The following is a 14,854-nucleotide window of genomic DNA, read 5'->3' as shown; positions in this document are numbered from 1 at the left end:
GGGTTCACTGTGCATGGTCCCTCTGGTCTTGTGGTTGCTCCTCTGGGATCTTCAGTGGTTTTGCCCTGTTATGTTGATAAACCTTTACCAGTGGAGGATCTGGAGGTGGAATGGAGAAGAACAGACTCAGAGACTCTAGTTCATCTGTATCAAGATGGTGAGAGTCGATCAGAGGTCCAGCAGCAGGATTATCATGATAGAGCTCATTTCTTTACTGATCAGATTCAACATGGAAACTTCTCCCTCCGTCTGGACAATCTGAGAGCTGAAGATGAGGGTCAATACACATGTAAAGTTTACAGTCAGCAGGATTCTGGTGAGACTGAGTTTCAAATAAAAGTTGATAATGTTGGTAAGTGTGGATCACATTAGTGCCTTCCTTTTATATGATTTTACAGAAACTTATTAATGAATTTAATATTAATATTAACACTGTTTGTTCTTTCAGAGCGTCTGCTGGTCTCAGGATCGAGTCGCTCCATATCAGCATCTGTGGGTGAGGACGTCACTCTGAACTGCTCTGTAGACTCTCACATAAAACCTGAACACATTGAAGAAGTTTCATGGAAGAAAACCGTTGAAGATGTAGAGATTCTGGTGCTGCTCTATCAAAACAATGAGGCTTTTCCAGATTCATCAGATGAGCGATACAGAGACAGAGTTGAGTTCTTCACTGATGAAATCCCCAAAGGAAACTTCTCTCTCAGACTGAAGAGTGTCAGATCTGAGGACAAAGGAGTTTACATGTGTGAAGTGTTTGCTGGAGGACTTTCAGCCAATGCAACTGCAGAACTGGAGCAACTGGGTAAGTTTTAATGAATCAATAAACAATACACAATCATTGAGGCCTAAACAAACACAAGTTACATTTATTTACATTTACTTTGAGTTTGATTAACAATCGGTTATTTATATGATCTTAGTCTGAACGATAATTCCTGGATGTGTTAGTAAATGCTCAGAGGTGTAAAGTCCAGTTTCAGGAAGTAAAAGTCCTCCTCAGTATTTTGTTCCAATCACCTGGATTTGCTAATTATCACAGTTTTTCAGCCAGGAGAACTAATTAGCGAAATTAGCTGCCTGAGTTCTTGGGTGTAATAAACATATGGCAGGACTTTTACTTTCTGACCCCTGGACTTTACACCTCTGTAAATGCTAGATTAATTAAAATAAGGAATTGCTGTGGTATAGAGATATATGCTATAAATGAGTGTGTGTGTGTGTGTGTGTGTGTGTGTGTATGTTGTTCCCTTACAGAAAGAAAGTATATATCCATATATGTATGATCAATTTATTAAATGGTTGATGTATGATGGTCATTACCATTTTGAGCGGTGCATTCCCAGATTTTTATTTCTGTGCCTCTGAGAGTGCGGTCCCACATATGGGATTTAGAATGTTCAGTGACGTCACTGACGACTTCCAGATTCAAACTGTGCTTTCGCGCATTGGCTGGCACTGAGCCAGAGACAGACGTGCTCAGCTCTTGTCATATACAGTACTGTGCAAAAGTCTTAGGCATGTTAATATCCCTAAAATTGCAACCTGAATTTTACATGGGATTGCTTCTCCAACGCAATAGAGGTAATGGGCTTCTCCACACAGCTCACGCTGAAAAGCAATGCAGTGCCAAACGCTGCTCCTCCTGATCATGGTAGAGAAAGTTTAAACGTGTATGAATGAGAATCTTTAATCTTGAGTGACTGAAATACTTTACTCACATTGAGGCAGAAATCACCTGGAGCAATTATACAAATATAGATTGATTTAATTTCTCCAAACAGTGATGATAATATGAAAGTTTGTAAAAATATCCGGTGTAAAATGTTCACTGCAGAGGCGGGTGTTGGTGGTGATTCTCAGCTCTCCATCAAGGTGGCTCTTCACAAAATAAATCCACCTCTTCTTGATATCATCATTGTAGTGGTAAAAACAAGTCTCCTATTTTTAATCCTTGTTTCTTGTCCACTGTGGGAGATGCTGATGCTATGTTTCTGACGCGTACCATACATAGATCCAGAGAGGCGTGTTGATGTTTCAAACAAATAACTGAAGTTTATTAAATCAAAAATAAAGATGCATTGTAACATAAAACAAAACAAACAACTTTTAGGCCGCTTGCACGTTTGTTGCACCATGCCACCCTAGCTCCAAGTGTACGGTCAAAAGACTGTGTGCTCTTGCACCAGCGCCCCCTTCCTGTCAGGGGTGGCCTATCCTTTATGCAACTTTTCACCTCTCACCTATAGAGGGCACACACTCAGAGAAATAAACAATTAACAATAAATAAACTGATATTTAAATGAACAAATTTATACAAATTAAATATGGTGGTAAGTATGGCTCCTACACCCGGCCCCTAATTGAGCGTTTAAGCATCAATTACAATACATTAAATGTAAATGGAGCCAAATGGAGTTTATACAAGAAAAATTAATACTCATCCTTTAATTGTTCCACAGTCATCACCTCTATGGCCCAGATCTAACCCTCTGCATCTTCCAATAGTAGGCAAAGTTTGGTAATAGGTCTTTCTAAGAAACCAGTCTTCGTCTTAAGTTTAACAGCTCTTATGAGTCCTTTGGAATCAGGAAAAACTTCTGTTACTCTTCCAATAGGCCACGATCCACGAGGTGCTGAACTGTCCACGACTAAAACAATATCTCCTTTCTGCAGTCCTCTTTTTGCAGTTAACCATTTCTGACGTTCCTGTAGTAATGGTAAGTATTCTTGTGACCACCTCTTCCAAAACAGGTCTGCTAAATACTGTACTTGCCTCCACCGACGTCTGTTGTATACGTCTGACCTTTGAAACAATCCAGGTGGCAATGTAGGGCTAGACTTTAACAGAAGAATGTGATTTGGTGTCAAAGGTTCCAGATCATGATGGTCATCAGACATTGTGGTAATGGGACGACTATTCAAAATTGCTTCGATCTCACAAAAGAGTGTTTGTAGTCCATCATCGAGGGTGTGTTGTTGTAAAATAGAGCAGAAGATCTGCCTCACCATTCGAATGAGCCTCTCCCATACTCCCCCATGATGTGAGGCTGCTGGAGGATTAAACGTCCAGTGAATTCCTTTCTGGAGCATTGCCTTCTGGATTGTTCTTTTGTTCCATTCTGAAAGTGAATTCTGTAACTCTCTTTTTGCACCCACCAGGTTAGTCCCATTATCGGATCGAATATGCATTACTTGGCCTCTTCTGGCTATGAATCTTCTTAAAGCATCAATGCAGGAATCTGTGTTCAGTGAGTGAGCCATTTCTAGGTGAACTGCCCTGCTTGTCATGCAAGTGAAAATAACCCCATATCTTTTTACCTGACTTCTTCCTCTTTTTGTCATAAAAGGTCCAAAGTAGTCAACGCCAACATTGCTGAAAGGTGGGAGATCAGCTTGTAGTCTTTCCTTTGGCAAATCTGCCATCTTTTGTTCTCCAATCTTTCCTCTTACACGCTTGCACACAACACATTTAGAAAGAACTTTACGGGCTGCAGAATTGGCATTTATAATCCAATATTTCTTTCTCAGGTGTGAGAGAACATGGTTTCTGCCAGCATGTCCGAGCTGTTCGTGTATGTGTTGAAGGATAAGTGTGGAGATGTGAATATCTTTTGGAAGTATTATTGGTCGCTTGGTCTCCTCAGGCATTGCAGACTTGTCCAACCTTCCTCCAACCCTCAAAACTCCATCATCCATCACTGGATCTAGCTTGTATAGGCTGCTGAATCTTTTCAAGCGCTTTCCAACAAGTGATGTCTTTTTAATTCTTGACATTTCCTCTGAATACCTTTGTTTCTGGCAAAACTCAACAATGGACTTTTCTGCTTTACAGAGATCATCCAAGCATATGGATTGTCCACAAAGTGATGTCTTGAATGCTTTAATTTCATTACATACCTTGTTTTGGCTCTGAATGTCCTTATTCACGCAGGTTGCCTGTATTTCTTTTCTTTTTGCAGTAAGCAAGCGAAGGATATTCTTGAACTTCAAGAACCACGCTACTGCCAACTTTAGCTTTGTCCAACTTGAGAAATAGTAAAGCAGTTGGCTGGTAGGATTTTCCTTTCCTTTGATGACAGTACTATAAACAGTGGTGTTCCTTTTAACTTCAAGATCATCGAGTGAGAGCGATATGGAAATGGGTCCCAGGGACTCTTTAGGCCATTCCTCTTCTTTCTTCCATAGAAAGTCTGGTCCATGGATCCACTCTTTGCACTTCACCAATGTGCCAGCACTCACCCCTCTTGATGCTAGGTCAGCAGGGTTCTGCTTTGTCCTGATGAATTTCCACTGTTTAACATCTGTGTTTTCTCTAATAACAGAGATCCTATTTGCTACAAATGTGCGGAATCTTGCATTCTCATTTGCAACGTATTTCAGCACTGACTGACTATCAGTCCAAAATGTTGAGTTTTTGAGATCGAGCTCCAAAGCTTTTCTTACCATAATGTCCACTCTGACTGCTAGCACTGCAGCTGTAAGTTCTAGACGTGGAATTGTGACGTGCTAAAGTGGGGCCACTCTGGCTTTTCCCAACATGAAAGACACATGTACAGTGTTCATATCATCAGTCAGTCTCAAGTAACTCACTATGCCGTATCCTTGTTCACTAGCATCAGAGAAATGATGCAGCTCTGCTTGCTTCAGCATTCCAAAACCAGTTGGCTTTACACAACGTGCCACTCTGAAATCTTCTATCTCGTCAAGATCCTTTATCCACTTTGTCCACTTATCCACTGCAGCCTGTGGTATTTCCTCATCCCAACCACATTTACTCCTACAGAGGTCTTGGATAAGCAATTTGGCAGGTAGAGTAAAGGGACTCAAAAATCCAAGTGGATCATAGATGGAGCTCACAACTGATAGTAAGTTTCTCCGGGTGTGGGATTTGCACTTGACAGTGATATTGAACTTAAACACATCATTCTCCACGCACCACAACAATCCAAGAGCTCTTTCAGTGGGAAGCTTTTCCCTATCGAGATCCAATTCCCTTACATTCTGAGCTCTGTCTTCTTTTGGAATATGTCCAAGAACAGTGCGACTGTTACTCACCCATTTTGTGAGGTGGAATCCTCCTGTTTGACAGAGAGATGTTAGGTCTTTCATGGCTTCTACTGCTTCATGCTCTGTTGGAAGGGACTTCAAGCAATCATCTACATAGAAGTTGTTCTCAACAGTGTTTATCACCTCAGTTCAAAAACAGTTTTTGTTGTCTTTGGCTGTTTGCCTCAGAGCAAAGTTTGCACAGCTGGGGGATGAGACTGCCCCAAATAGATGTACCAACATTCGATGTTCCACAGCAGGCATGCTAACATCACCACTTGGCCACCAGAGGAATCGCAAGAAGTCAACATCTGATCTTGACATTCTGACCTGATGGAACATTGCTTTGATATCTGTCATAACTGCTACAGGTTCTTGGCGAAATCTGGTCAAAACATCAAAAAGTGTGCTGGTCAAATCAGGGCCCTGAAGAAGTTCTGAGTTGAGGGATTTACCTTGAAAAGTAGCAGCACAGTCAAAGACCACCCTTATGGTCTGTTTTTGGGGATGATATACACCATGATGTGGGATGTACCACAATTGACCATCTGATCTTTTCAGCTCTTGTTGCGGCACCACTTCAGCATAGCCCTTATTTATGACTTCTGTAAGAAATTCAGTATAGTCGGTTTTGAATTTTTCATTCCTCTTTAACTTTCTTTTCAAACTTTGAAGTCGCTGTTCTGCCACTTGGTAATTGTTAGGCAACACTGTGTCATCTTTGCGAAAAGGTAGATCAAGAGTGTAATGTCCATTTTTCAACTTTATTGACTCTTCTGCAATCTTGATGAATCTTTTGTCTTCTATAGACATTTCAGCCTTCTCTTCATTTGACCTCTCATTAAAATCATGTTTGTATTGTTGCATCAACATTTCTTCCAAGTTCGAGACAGAAATTCTGTTAACAATAACACCATCACAGCTGTTTCTGTTTGCTGTGTTTTTGCCTTTTAAAGGACCATTAATAACCCATCCTAGTAGGGTCTTAACTGCATAAGGCCCATCCCCTTGGCTATTAAGGATTTCCCAAGGTTCAATGGCTTTGGGAGCATTGCTTCCAATCAACAACTCCACCTTGGCTGGAATCCTAGGAAACTGTACCTGACTGAGGTATGGCCATTTAGATAGTTCTTCCTTTGTGGGAATGTTACCGGTGTCAACAGGCATGATCTTTTGGGTGTAGACTTCTGGCAGGTGGATGAAGTTACTTTCTTCCAGCGAAGAAACTTCCAACCCACTGACAATGTAAGAGTGCACAGACTTATCCTGGCTCATTGTTCGAAGAAGAATATTGGTCTTTCTTCCAGTAATGTTGAGTTTCCTCATAAGATCCTCTGTGCAGAAGCTTGCCGAGCTACCAGGATCAAGAAAGGCATATGTGTGCAGAATTTTACTTCCTTTTGAACTTTTAACCTGTACTGGTACAATCGACAACAAACATTCTGTATAAATCTGCATGTTCCTGACTCCAGCATGCTTACCATCTTGAAGAGAGACCTGTGTGCTACTCACAGGTGTTTTCTTAAGTTGTTTAGAAGATTCCAACGCTTTAATGTGTAACACAGTTGGATGCTGTTTGTTGCATATGGAGCAGTACATATGCTGTGTGCAGTCTTTACTCAGATGTCCTCCTTTGATTAAACACCCAAAACAGATTCCATTCTGTCTAATAAAGTTGATCTTTTCCCTGTGTGGCTGCTTTTCAAACTGCAAGCATGACATCAAATCATGTTTGTTGTTACAGTAAAGACATGACTTTGGCTGGGAATCCTTAGATGCCGTCTGTGGTGAGTTCACATGCACATTGGTAGCAAAACTGCCTTTGGATTTGGGTTTCAATACTTTGGGCTTTCCTTTACTTGGGCTTGGGTCTTGCAGATCACCAAATATTGGGTCTGAGACAATGTTAGCTTGTTTTTCAATGAAGCTGACGAGATCTGCCATCTTTACCTTGGTCCTCCTCTGTTCTTGCAACTCAAATGCCTTTGTGCGCCACCTCTCTCTGAGCTTGTATGGGAGTTTAAAAGCAATACTCCTCATATTGGAGACCGTGTCCAGCTCTTTATTTATGCCAGTTTTGTTTATTTTATTTGCCAATTTCTGTAAAAATGCTCTCTGTTGCAGTCACATACATTTGTGTGTTTGTGTGCGTGTGTGTGTGCGTGTGTATGAGATAGAAAGTTCGTTCTACTTTTTATTTATGCTCTAGGACCAGACCTTGGTTTATTTGTAAAAATTTTCAGATTTATAATGGATTTACTTTTATTTTTTTGACAAAAAAAAAAAAAAAAAGTCATTTTTTTCATTTCCCCATTCATTTTCAATGTGGGGTCATTTTGACCCCAAACACCTTAAATGGTAAAATTTGTTTTACACACCTTTAGAACAACCAAATCAAGCCCAGTTTTTTTGTGCATGTTTAGATAGATTATGTAGGAAAAGTCACAGAGTTTCATGCCCCTGCGATGAAGGTAACATTTTAAAAAAATGAAGGAAAAGTCCATTGGGGTCATTTTGACCCCAAACAGTAATATGAATGGGAGAAAGTGCAACACACAATATGGCTGAGTAAGTCCCGCCTTCGAAATAAAAGAGCCAATCACTGATTGGTAAAGTCATCGCATCACTGCAGGCTCCGGTTGCTATAGAAACAGTGTTCTGAGACACTTGATTATGACTGCACATGTGCATTGGCTGCTCCAGCCTGAAAAATCTGCTTTTTTAACACTATCTGAGCACAAGAAACGTACTCGGTTACTAACGTAACCTCGGTTCTCTCTAGAGAGGAAACGAGTACTGCGTAATATCTTACGCTAGGGGAAATCTCTTTTCCGCGAGATACTGAAGCCAAAAAATTATCCTTAATTTTGAAATAATGTAAAACGCGTTGCGGCAGCATGCAGACATAGGCGAGACAGCTCGCGCGCCTATTGGCTGCCCTGCGGCAACTGCAGCAGCCTATCGATAAGGCCCTATCGTGACGTCATCACCAATGGGGGCGCTTCGCGCCCCATACGTCACGTCCCGCCGAAACGGGCGTGGCCTGGGGCTATAAATATAGCATCGAAAGGCTAGCTTACCGGTTTTTCATCGCCGGAGCGAACCGGAGCGTGCGCAGGCACGGCAAGATACGCAGTACTCGTTTCCTCTCTAGAGAGAACCGAGGTTACGTTAGTAACCGAGTACGTTCTCTTACGAGAGGTACTCTCGTACTGCGTAATATCTTACGCTAGGGGAAACAGTGTAAAACGCCGTGCATGCTATGATCCAGCACCAAAGTCCCAAGGGCAGGTGCCCGGGCTCATGTAGTACATGATCATAAGTGACTCACAGAGAGCCCAGGAAGAGTGGCTAGAATAGCATCATTCCTGTAATGCAGCATCCTATAAGAACAGTTATAGTGATGGTATTTACTCAGTCAGGGCGACCCCGGCCTGGACTGATGAATATAGTGGGTCTTACACATTGCCCATAGAGCTGCGCGATCTAAACGAGCGTTGCTCGCGCTATTTTGGTATTCTGGGCCGGACGTACTCGGGGCAGACAGTACCGATTTTTAGACTGAAAGCAGCTTAGCTTGCAGAGCGGGAACCTCTAGGTTATAAAACCTTATAAATGTAGACGGGGAGGCCCAGCCTGCCGCCATACAGATATCTTGCAAGGCAATCCCACTAGACCAAGCCCACGACGAGGCCACGCCTCTCGTGGAGTGCGCTCTGACACCTAATGGGCACTGCAAGCCCTTAGAGGTGTAAGCCAGCGCTATAGCATCGACTATCCATCTGGATAGGCTCTGTTTCGAAACGGCGAGTCCCTTAGAACGTCCGTAGAGTGAAACAAAGAGCTGCTCCGTCTGTCTGAAAACAGACGTGCGGGACACATAAGCCCTTAGCGCCCTGACTGGGCAAAGGAAGCTGGCGTCCTTCTCCTCGTTAGAGACCGGCAGGGCAGACAGGGAAATTACCTGGGCCCTGAACGGTGTATTGAGGGATTTAGGGACGTACCCGTGCCTTGGTTTGAGTATGACTTTCGAGTCATTTGGCCCAAACTCCATACACGTCGCGCTCACTGAGAGCGCTTGTAAGTCCCCTATGCGCTTCACTGAAGCGAGAGCCAGAAGAAACACCGTTTTGAAAGACAAGTGTTTGATATCTACTGACTGGATAGGCTCAAATGGGGCACCCTTCATGGCCTCCAAGACCGTAGAAAGGTCCCATATGGGGACTGAGGGAGGTCTGGGAGGATTTAACCTCTTAGCTCCTCTAAGGAACCGAATGACCAGATCGTTCCTTCCTAGTGACTGACCAAGCGTTGGTTTGGAAAACGCTGCTATAGCCGCCACATAGACTTTGAGCGTGGATGGGGCTCTGCCTTCATCCAGTAGCTCTTGTAGGAAGGGGAGAACCTCCGTCACTCCACAGTCCAGGGGTGAAAAGCCGCGTGCTGTGCACCAGCTGGAGAACACTGACCATTTTGAGGAATAGAGCCGTCTCGTAGAGGGAGCTCTAGCCTGCATGATCGTGTTTAACACTCCCTCTGGGATATCAGAGGGTACCCGTTGATGGCCCACGCATGTAGGGACCAAAGCTCCGGGCGAGGATGCCAGATCGAGCCCCTGGCTTGAGAGAGGAGGTCCCTCCTCACTGGTATTGGCCATGGGGCAGTGCTCGTCAGCTGCATAAGAACTGGGAACCAAGCCTGGTTCTTCCAGAACGGAGCAACCAGTAACACTGAGCATCTGCTTTCCCTGATCCGCTCTAATACCTGAGGTAGGAGCGTGATGGGGGGAAAGGCATAGAGCGGGCAGCGGGGCCAGACGTGGGCCAGCGCATCCCTGCTCTTTGAGAAAAATTCCGGGCAGTGAGCGTTTTCTTGAGACGCAAACAGGTCTATCTTTGCTCTGCCGAATGTCTGCCACAGCAGTTGGACTGTCTGCGGATGCAGTGACCATTCTCCTGCTGGAACATTGTTCCTGGACAGTCTGTCTGGTCCCACATTCAGGTGGCCAGGCACATGCGCTGCTCTGAGCGAGCGCAAATTGTGCTGAGCCCATACCAGGAGGCGTTTCGCTAACCTGTATAGGTTTCGGGATGTGATGCCTCCCTGGCGATTTATGTAGGCTACCACTGACATGTTGTCCGAGCGGACCAAGACGTGGTGTCCTGCTATTTGGGGACGAAAGCGCCTCAGCGCGTTGTCAACTGCCATCATTTCCAGGCAGTTTATGTGCAGAAGCTTTTCCCGTTCTGACCACTGGCCGAAAAACGGTCTGCCCTCGAGCAGTGCTCCCCATCCCGAGGTGGAGGCGTCCGTGGACACCACCTTCACACTCGAGGAAGTCCCCAGGCTTACACCTGACTGGTACCAGTCGGTCGCTCTCCAGGGTATCAGTGCTGAGACGCATTCCTGATCGACCTTGAGACGAAAGAGACCTGAAGTCCATGCTCGACGCGGTACCCGCGCTTGTAGCCAGAACTGCAGTGGGCGCATGCGAAGCAGACCCAGCTGGAGAACTGTGGATGCTGCTGCCATGAGACCGAGCATCCTTTGAAACTTCCTTAGCGGGACTATAGTCAAGTCAAGTCAAGTCAAGTTTATTTGTATAGCGCTTTTCACAATACAGATTGCATCAAAGCAGCTTCACAGTATTAAATTAAAATATTACAACAAAGTTTGTTTCAAGAGGAATTTATTGATTGATAAAATTAAATTAAATATCCCCAAAATATCCCCATATAGACTATAGTGCCGCGGCGGAAGGTTTCTGTCATGCGCTGAATAGTCAATCTGCGCTGTAGCGATATTTGAGCTGTCATTGACAGCGAGTCCAGTTCTGTGCCCAGAAAAGATATTCTCTGACTGGGAGACAGTGAGCTTTTCGCCCAGTTGACTTTGAGACCCAGATTCTCGAGATGTTCGAGTAAAATGGTTCTGTGTTCTATGAGCTCCGTATGTGACTGAGCTAGAACCAGCCAATCGTCCAAGTAGTTCAAAACTCGCATTCCCCGAAGTTTCAGGGGAGCGAGGGCTGCGTCCATGCACTTCGTGAATGTACGGGGTGCTAGGGACAGGCCAAACGGTAGGACTGTGTATTGATAAGCCTTGCCCTCGAAGGCGAATCTCAAAAATCGCCTGTGACGTGACGCTATTTGTATTTGGAAATACGCGTCTTTCAGATCTATTGACACAAACCAGTCCCCGTGGCGAATTTGCGCGAGGATTTTCTTGGTTGTGAGCATTCTGAACCGGCGTTTTGAAAGCGCTACGTTCAGTTGTCTTAGATCTAGAATGGGTCTGAGACCCCCGTCTTTTTTCGGAACCAGAAAATATCTGCTGTATGGCCCCCCTTCGCTCTGAGCTTGAGATAAAGGCTCTATTGCCCCTTTGCTCAACAGTTTCGCAATTTCGGTACGAAGTACACTTGCTACTTCCTTTTCTACCGTGGTTTCGACTCGCACCGCACAACGGCGGGGACGTCGAGCGAACTGTAGCGAATAGCCTCTTTCTATAATGTTCAGCACCCATTCTGATACACCGGGAAGCTTTGCCCACGCATGTGCGTGCATAGCTAAGGGTTGAATGAGATCGGAGCTCTGGTCGTGACATAGTGGCGACCGGGGAGCTTCGGTATGCTGTATTATAGACACCGCATTTGCAGCGCTCGAGGTGGGGAGTGTTTTGATCACAGCGGGCGGTTCGCCCGCGCTCGGCTCTCTCACGGCAGGTAGCTGAGAGACGGCGAGCGTGGGGGAAACCGAGGGATTCGTCATGTCTGTGAGTGAATGTGGGCGCAGGACAGCGGGCACATTTGCACTGAAAACACCATCGACCTGAGTCGGTTGTATGTGTGTTGGTTTCGTTTTTACAGAAACCGAGAGACATGCAGCGTGTAGTGTTTGTGGGCACTGGGACGTGGGCACGTTCACTACATTCTGTGCGCAATCGACATGAGTCGATTTTATGTGCGCGAGCCCTGTGGGGCGGGCTGTGTCTGTGTGTAGGAATGGGCACTGGGCAGTGGGCATTTTTACTACACTCATAACACCGTCGGCCGTGGCCGGAATACCAGAAAATACGCTCTTTACAGGATTTATCTGGGTCGCCGTAAAAACGGCGTTTGTGTACAGGCAAGCGGGTAATGTAACCGACTTGTTTACTGCAGAGTACACTGGAACAGTCGCATGTAATGGAACTGGACGAGCGGGAAGTTTTGGTGGAAACCCGGCCGCAGCGGGGCTTGAACACCGTCGTTTTCCTAAGCTGGCTAGGAAGACTTTGAGGCCTCGGGCTTCATCTCAACCTTCGGCCGAGTCCCACGCTGTGGGGGGCGGCGGCCGGCAGAGCGAGAGCGTGGTCTCTGGTCCCGGGCCTGTCGACGCTGTGAAGCGGCGGCGGGGGGCGGTGGCTGCGAGCTGCGAGCAGACGGCTGTTTAGAGCGGCCTGATGCGGAGCTAGAGCGCTTTGGCAAAAAGTGCTTCATGGCCTGCGACGTCTTTTGTACCTCAGCGAATCTGTCCGCGAAATCTTTGACGGACGATCCAAAGAGGCCAGTAGCAGAAACGGGGGCGTCGAGGAACACAGAGCGCTCCGAGTCCGGCATTTCTGAAAGCGTCAGCCAGAGGTGTCTCTCAGCAACGGTGAGAGAGGCCATGTTCCGCCCTATGGCCTGTGCAGCGGATTTCGTAGCGCGGAGAGCGAGGTCCGTAGCACTCCTTAAATCCGCCACGTTGACTGCTTCCGTGCCTTCCTCGTCCAGCTTTCGGAGAAGGTTAGCTTGGAAGATCTGGAGAGTGGCCATAGTGTGTAGCTCTGATGCAGCCTGCCCAGCGGCGGTGTAAGCGCGACTGTGCAGGGTGGAAGTAGTGCGGCAGGCTTTTGAAGGTAGCGCCGTCTTAGTCCGCCGTCCAGCAGAGGGCGGGCAAAGATGGGCTGCTACTGCCTCCTCCACTAGAGGGAGAGCGAGGTATCCTCTGTCTTTGGCACCGTCCACCACGGAGAATGCCGCCGAAGCAGAGGAACGTAGCCTGGCTGAAAAAGGGGCGCTCCAAGACTTTGCCAGTTCTTCATGAAGCTCAGGAAGAAACGGGGCGGGTCTTGAGGGCGTGGAAACGCGGTCCCCTTGTAGAAAACAGCCGTCCAGACGGTTGCGTGTAGGCTCGGCGGGCGTGGACCACTCGAGGCCGAGGCTCTCTGTGGCCTGTGTGAGCAGACGCATCAGCTCAGCTTCAATGCTGGCCCGTTTTCCTGACGACTCGCGGGCAGAAGAAGGGGCGAGGTCCACAGAGCTCGCCCAATCCTCGCTGTCCGAAGCCAGGATAGAGCAGTTGTCCTCCTCGAAAACTGCCGCTTCTTCCTTGTCATCTCCGGCGGAAGCGGCGGCCAGCGGCGGCCACTGTCCGGGAGTGAGAGACTCGAGAGAAGCAGACGGCGAAGCTGGCAGGCGCACCGGCGAGCTTTTCTCGGTGGGAGGCTCAGGGATCCGCTGAGCACGGCGCTTTTTACGGCGCGGCGTCGAAGCGGGAGGTGCAGGCTCGTGGAAAGTTGCCATGCGAGTCCTCAGAGTCGCCATAGGCATAAGCTCGCAGTGAGGGCATCCGCCGTCAGCGAGCGCTAGAGCCGCATGTCCTTCACCCAGGCAGGAAACGCAGATGACATGGCGGTCCCCGTCGCTGAGTGGGGCTCGGCACGAGCCACAGGATGGACGAGACATCTTGAAAAAGACGCTCTGCTCTTTTAGAGAAGGAGTGTGAGTCGCGGCGGCGAACACACACAATGCAATAAAAGGATATAACGCCGGATAGCGTAGCAGGAACGGTGGTTGAAGGCGGCGCGGCCAGCGACTCCAGGTACCGAACTCGTCCCGCTGAAATGCTGTTTCCACGGCGCGGCTTCTTCTCTCTGGATCCAGCGATGCGTGAGCTCCGCTGAAGAGATGAAAAATCGGTAAGCTAGCCTTTCGATGCTATATTTATAGCCCCAGGCCACGCCCGTTTCGGCGGGACGTGACGTATGGGGCGCTAAGCGCCCCCATTGGTGATGACGTCACGATAGGGCCTTATCGATAGGCTGCTGCAGTTGCCGCAGGGCAGCCAATAGGCGCGCGAGCTGTCTCGCCTATGTCTGCATGCTGCCGCAACGCATTTTACATTATTTCAAAATTAAGGATAATTTTTTGGCTTCAGTATCTCGCGGAAAAGAGATTTCCCCTAGCGTAAGATATTACGCAGTACGAGAGTACCTCTCGTAAGAGAACCACATTTATAATACAGTTGTTGTCAGATTTCATTGGTGATTTCAAATATGAAATTTAATCGTAAGCTTGTTCAACAAATTTGGAGAACTTGATACTTTGGCTATTACCCAGATTACCCACTGATCTGTGTAGTGACTGGATTGTTCATTGCGTTGTAAACTCATCAGGTTGTTAAGCCACCAGAAGGGTTTGAGTGACCATCTTACTATTCTACAATTCAGATGTTATCTGTAGTCTTTATGGTCTTTTAAGAGAGGGTAAGTCATATATTGAAATCGTCAAGGTGCGTGTGTCTACTGCACACAGACACTTCCAACCTAACAAAAAATACATATATTTCTTTATGTACGTAATATTATGCAGGAAATATTAAACTAACATAATGGTTTAGTTGCAGAAATTGATTTGAATATACAATAAATAATAATACAAGCCTCAGTTATATTGCACTATATCGTATTAAAATTCAAAGTTTACCATGCATCCTCTTGAAAATAAAGCTGTCAACGTAATTTCTATGAATAAGTTATGATATGTGTATTTTATTTCCTG

The 14,854-nt window shown here is 46.4% G+C and overlaps 1 protein-coding gene across 1 annotated transcript in view; it reads left to right on the top strand.

Moving 5' to 3' along the window:
* Positions 1 to 14,854, top strand: part of LOC309507523 (butyrophilin-like protein 2) — an 89,338-nt gene that overhangs the window by 5,187 nt on the left and 69,297 nt on the right. Inside the window, exons 2-3 of the mRNA XM_082181788.1 lie at positions 2 to 352; positions 449 to 805. Of these exons, the coding sequence (XP_082037914.1) occupies positions 2 to 352; positions 449 to 805 (708 nt within the window). The remainder of the gene's footprint in view (position 1; positions 353 to 448; positions 806 to 14,854) is intronic.

This window comes from Leuciscus leuciscus, assembly GCF_965113295.1.
Source record: "Leuciscus leuciscus genome assembly, chromosome: 1".
Taxonomy (NCBI): Eukaryota; Metazoa; Chordata; class Actinopteri; order Cypriniformes; family Leuciscidae; genus Leuciscus; species Leuciscus leuciscus.
The sequence above is the reverse complement of the archived record's forward strand: the minus strand, read 5'-3'. Positions and strand labels throughout refer to the sequence as shown.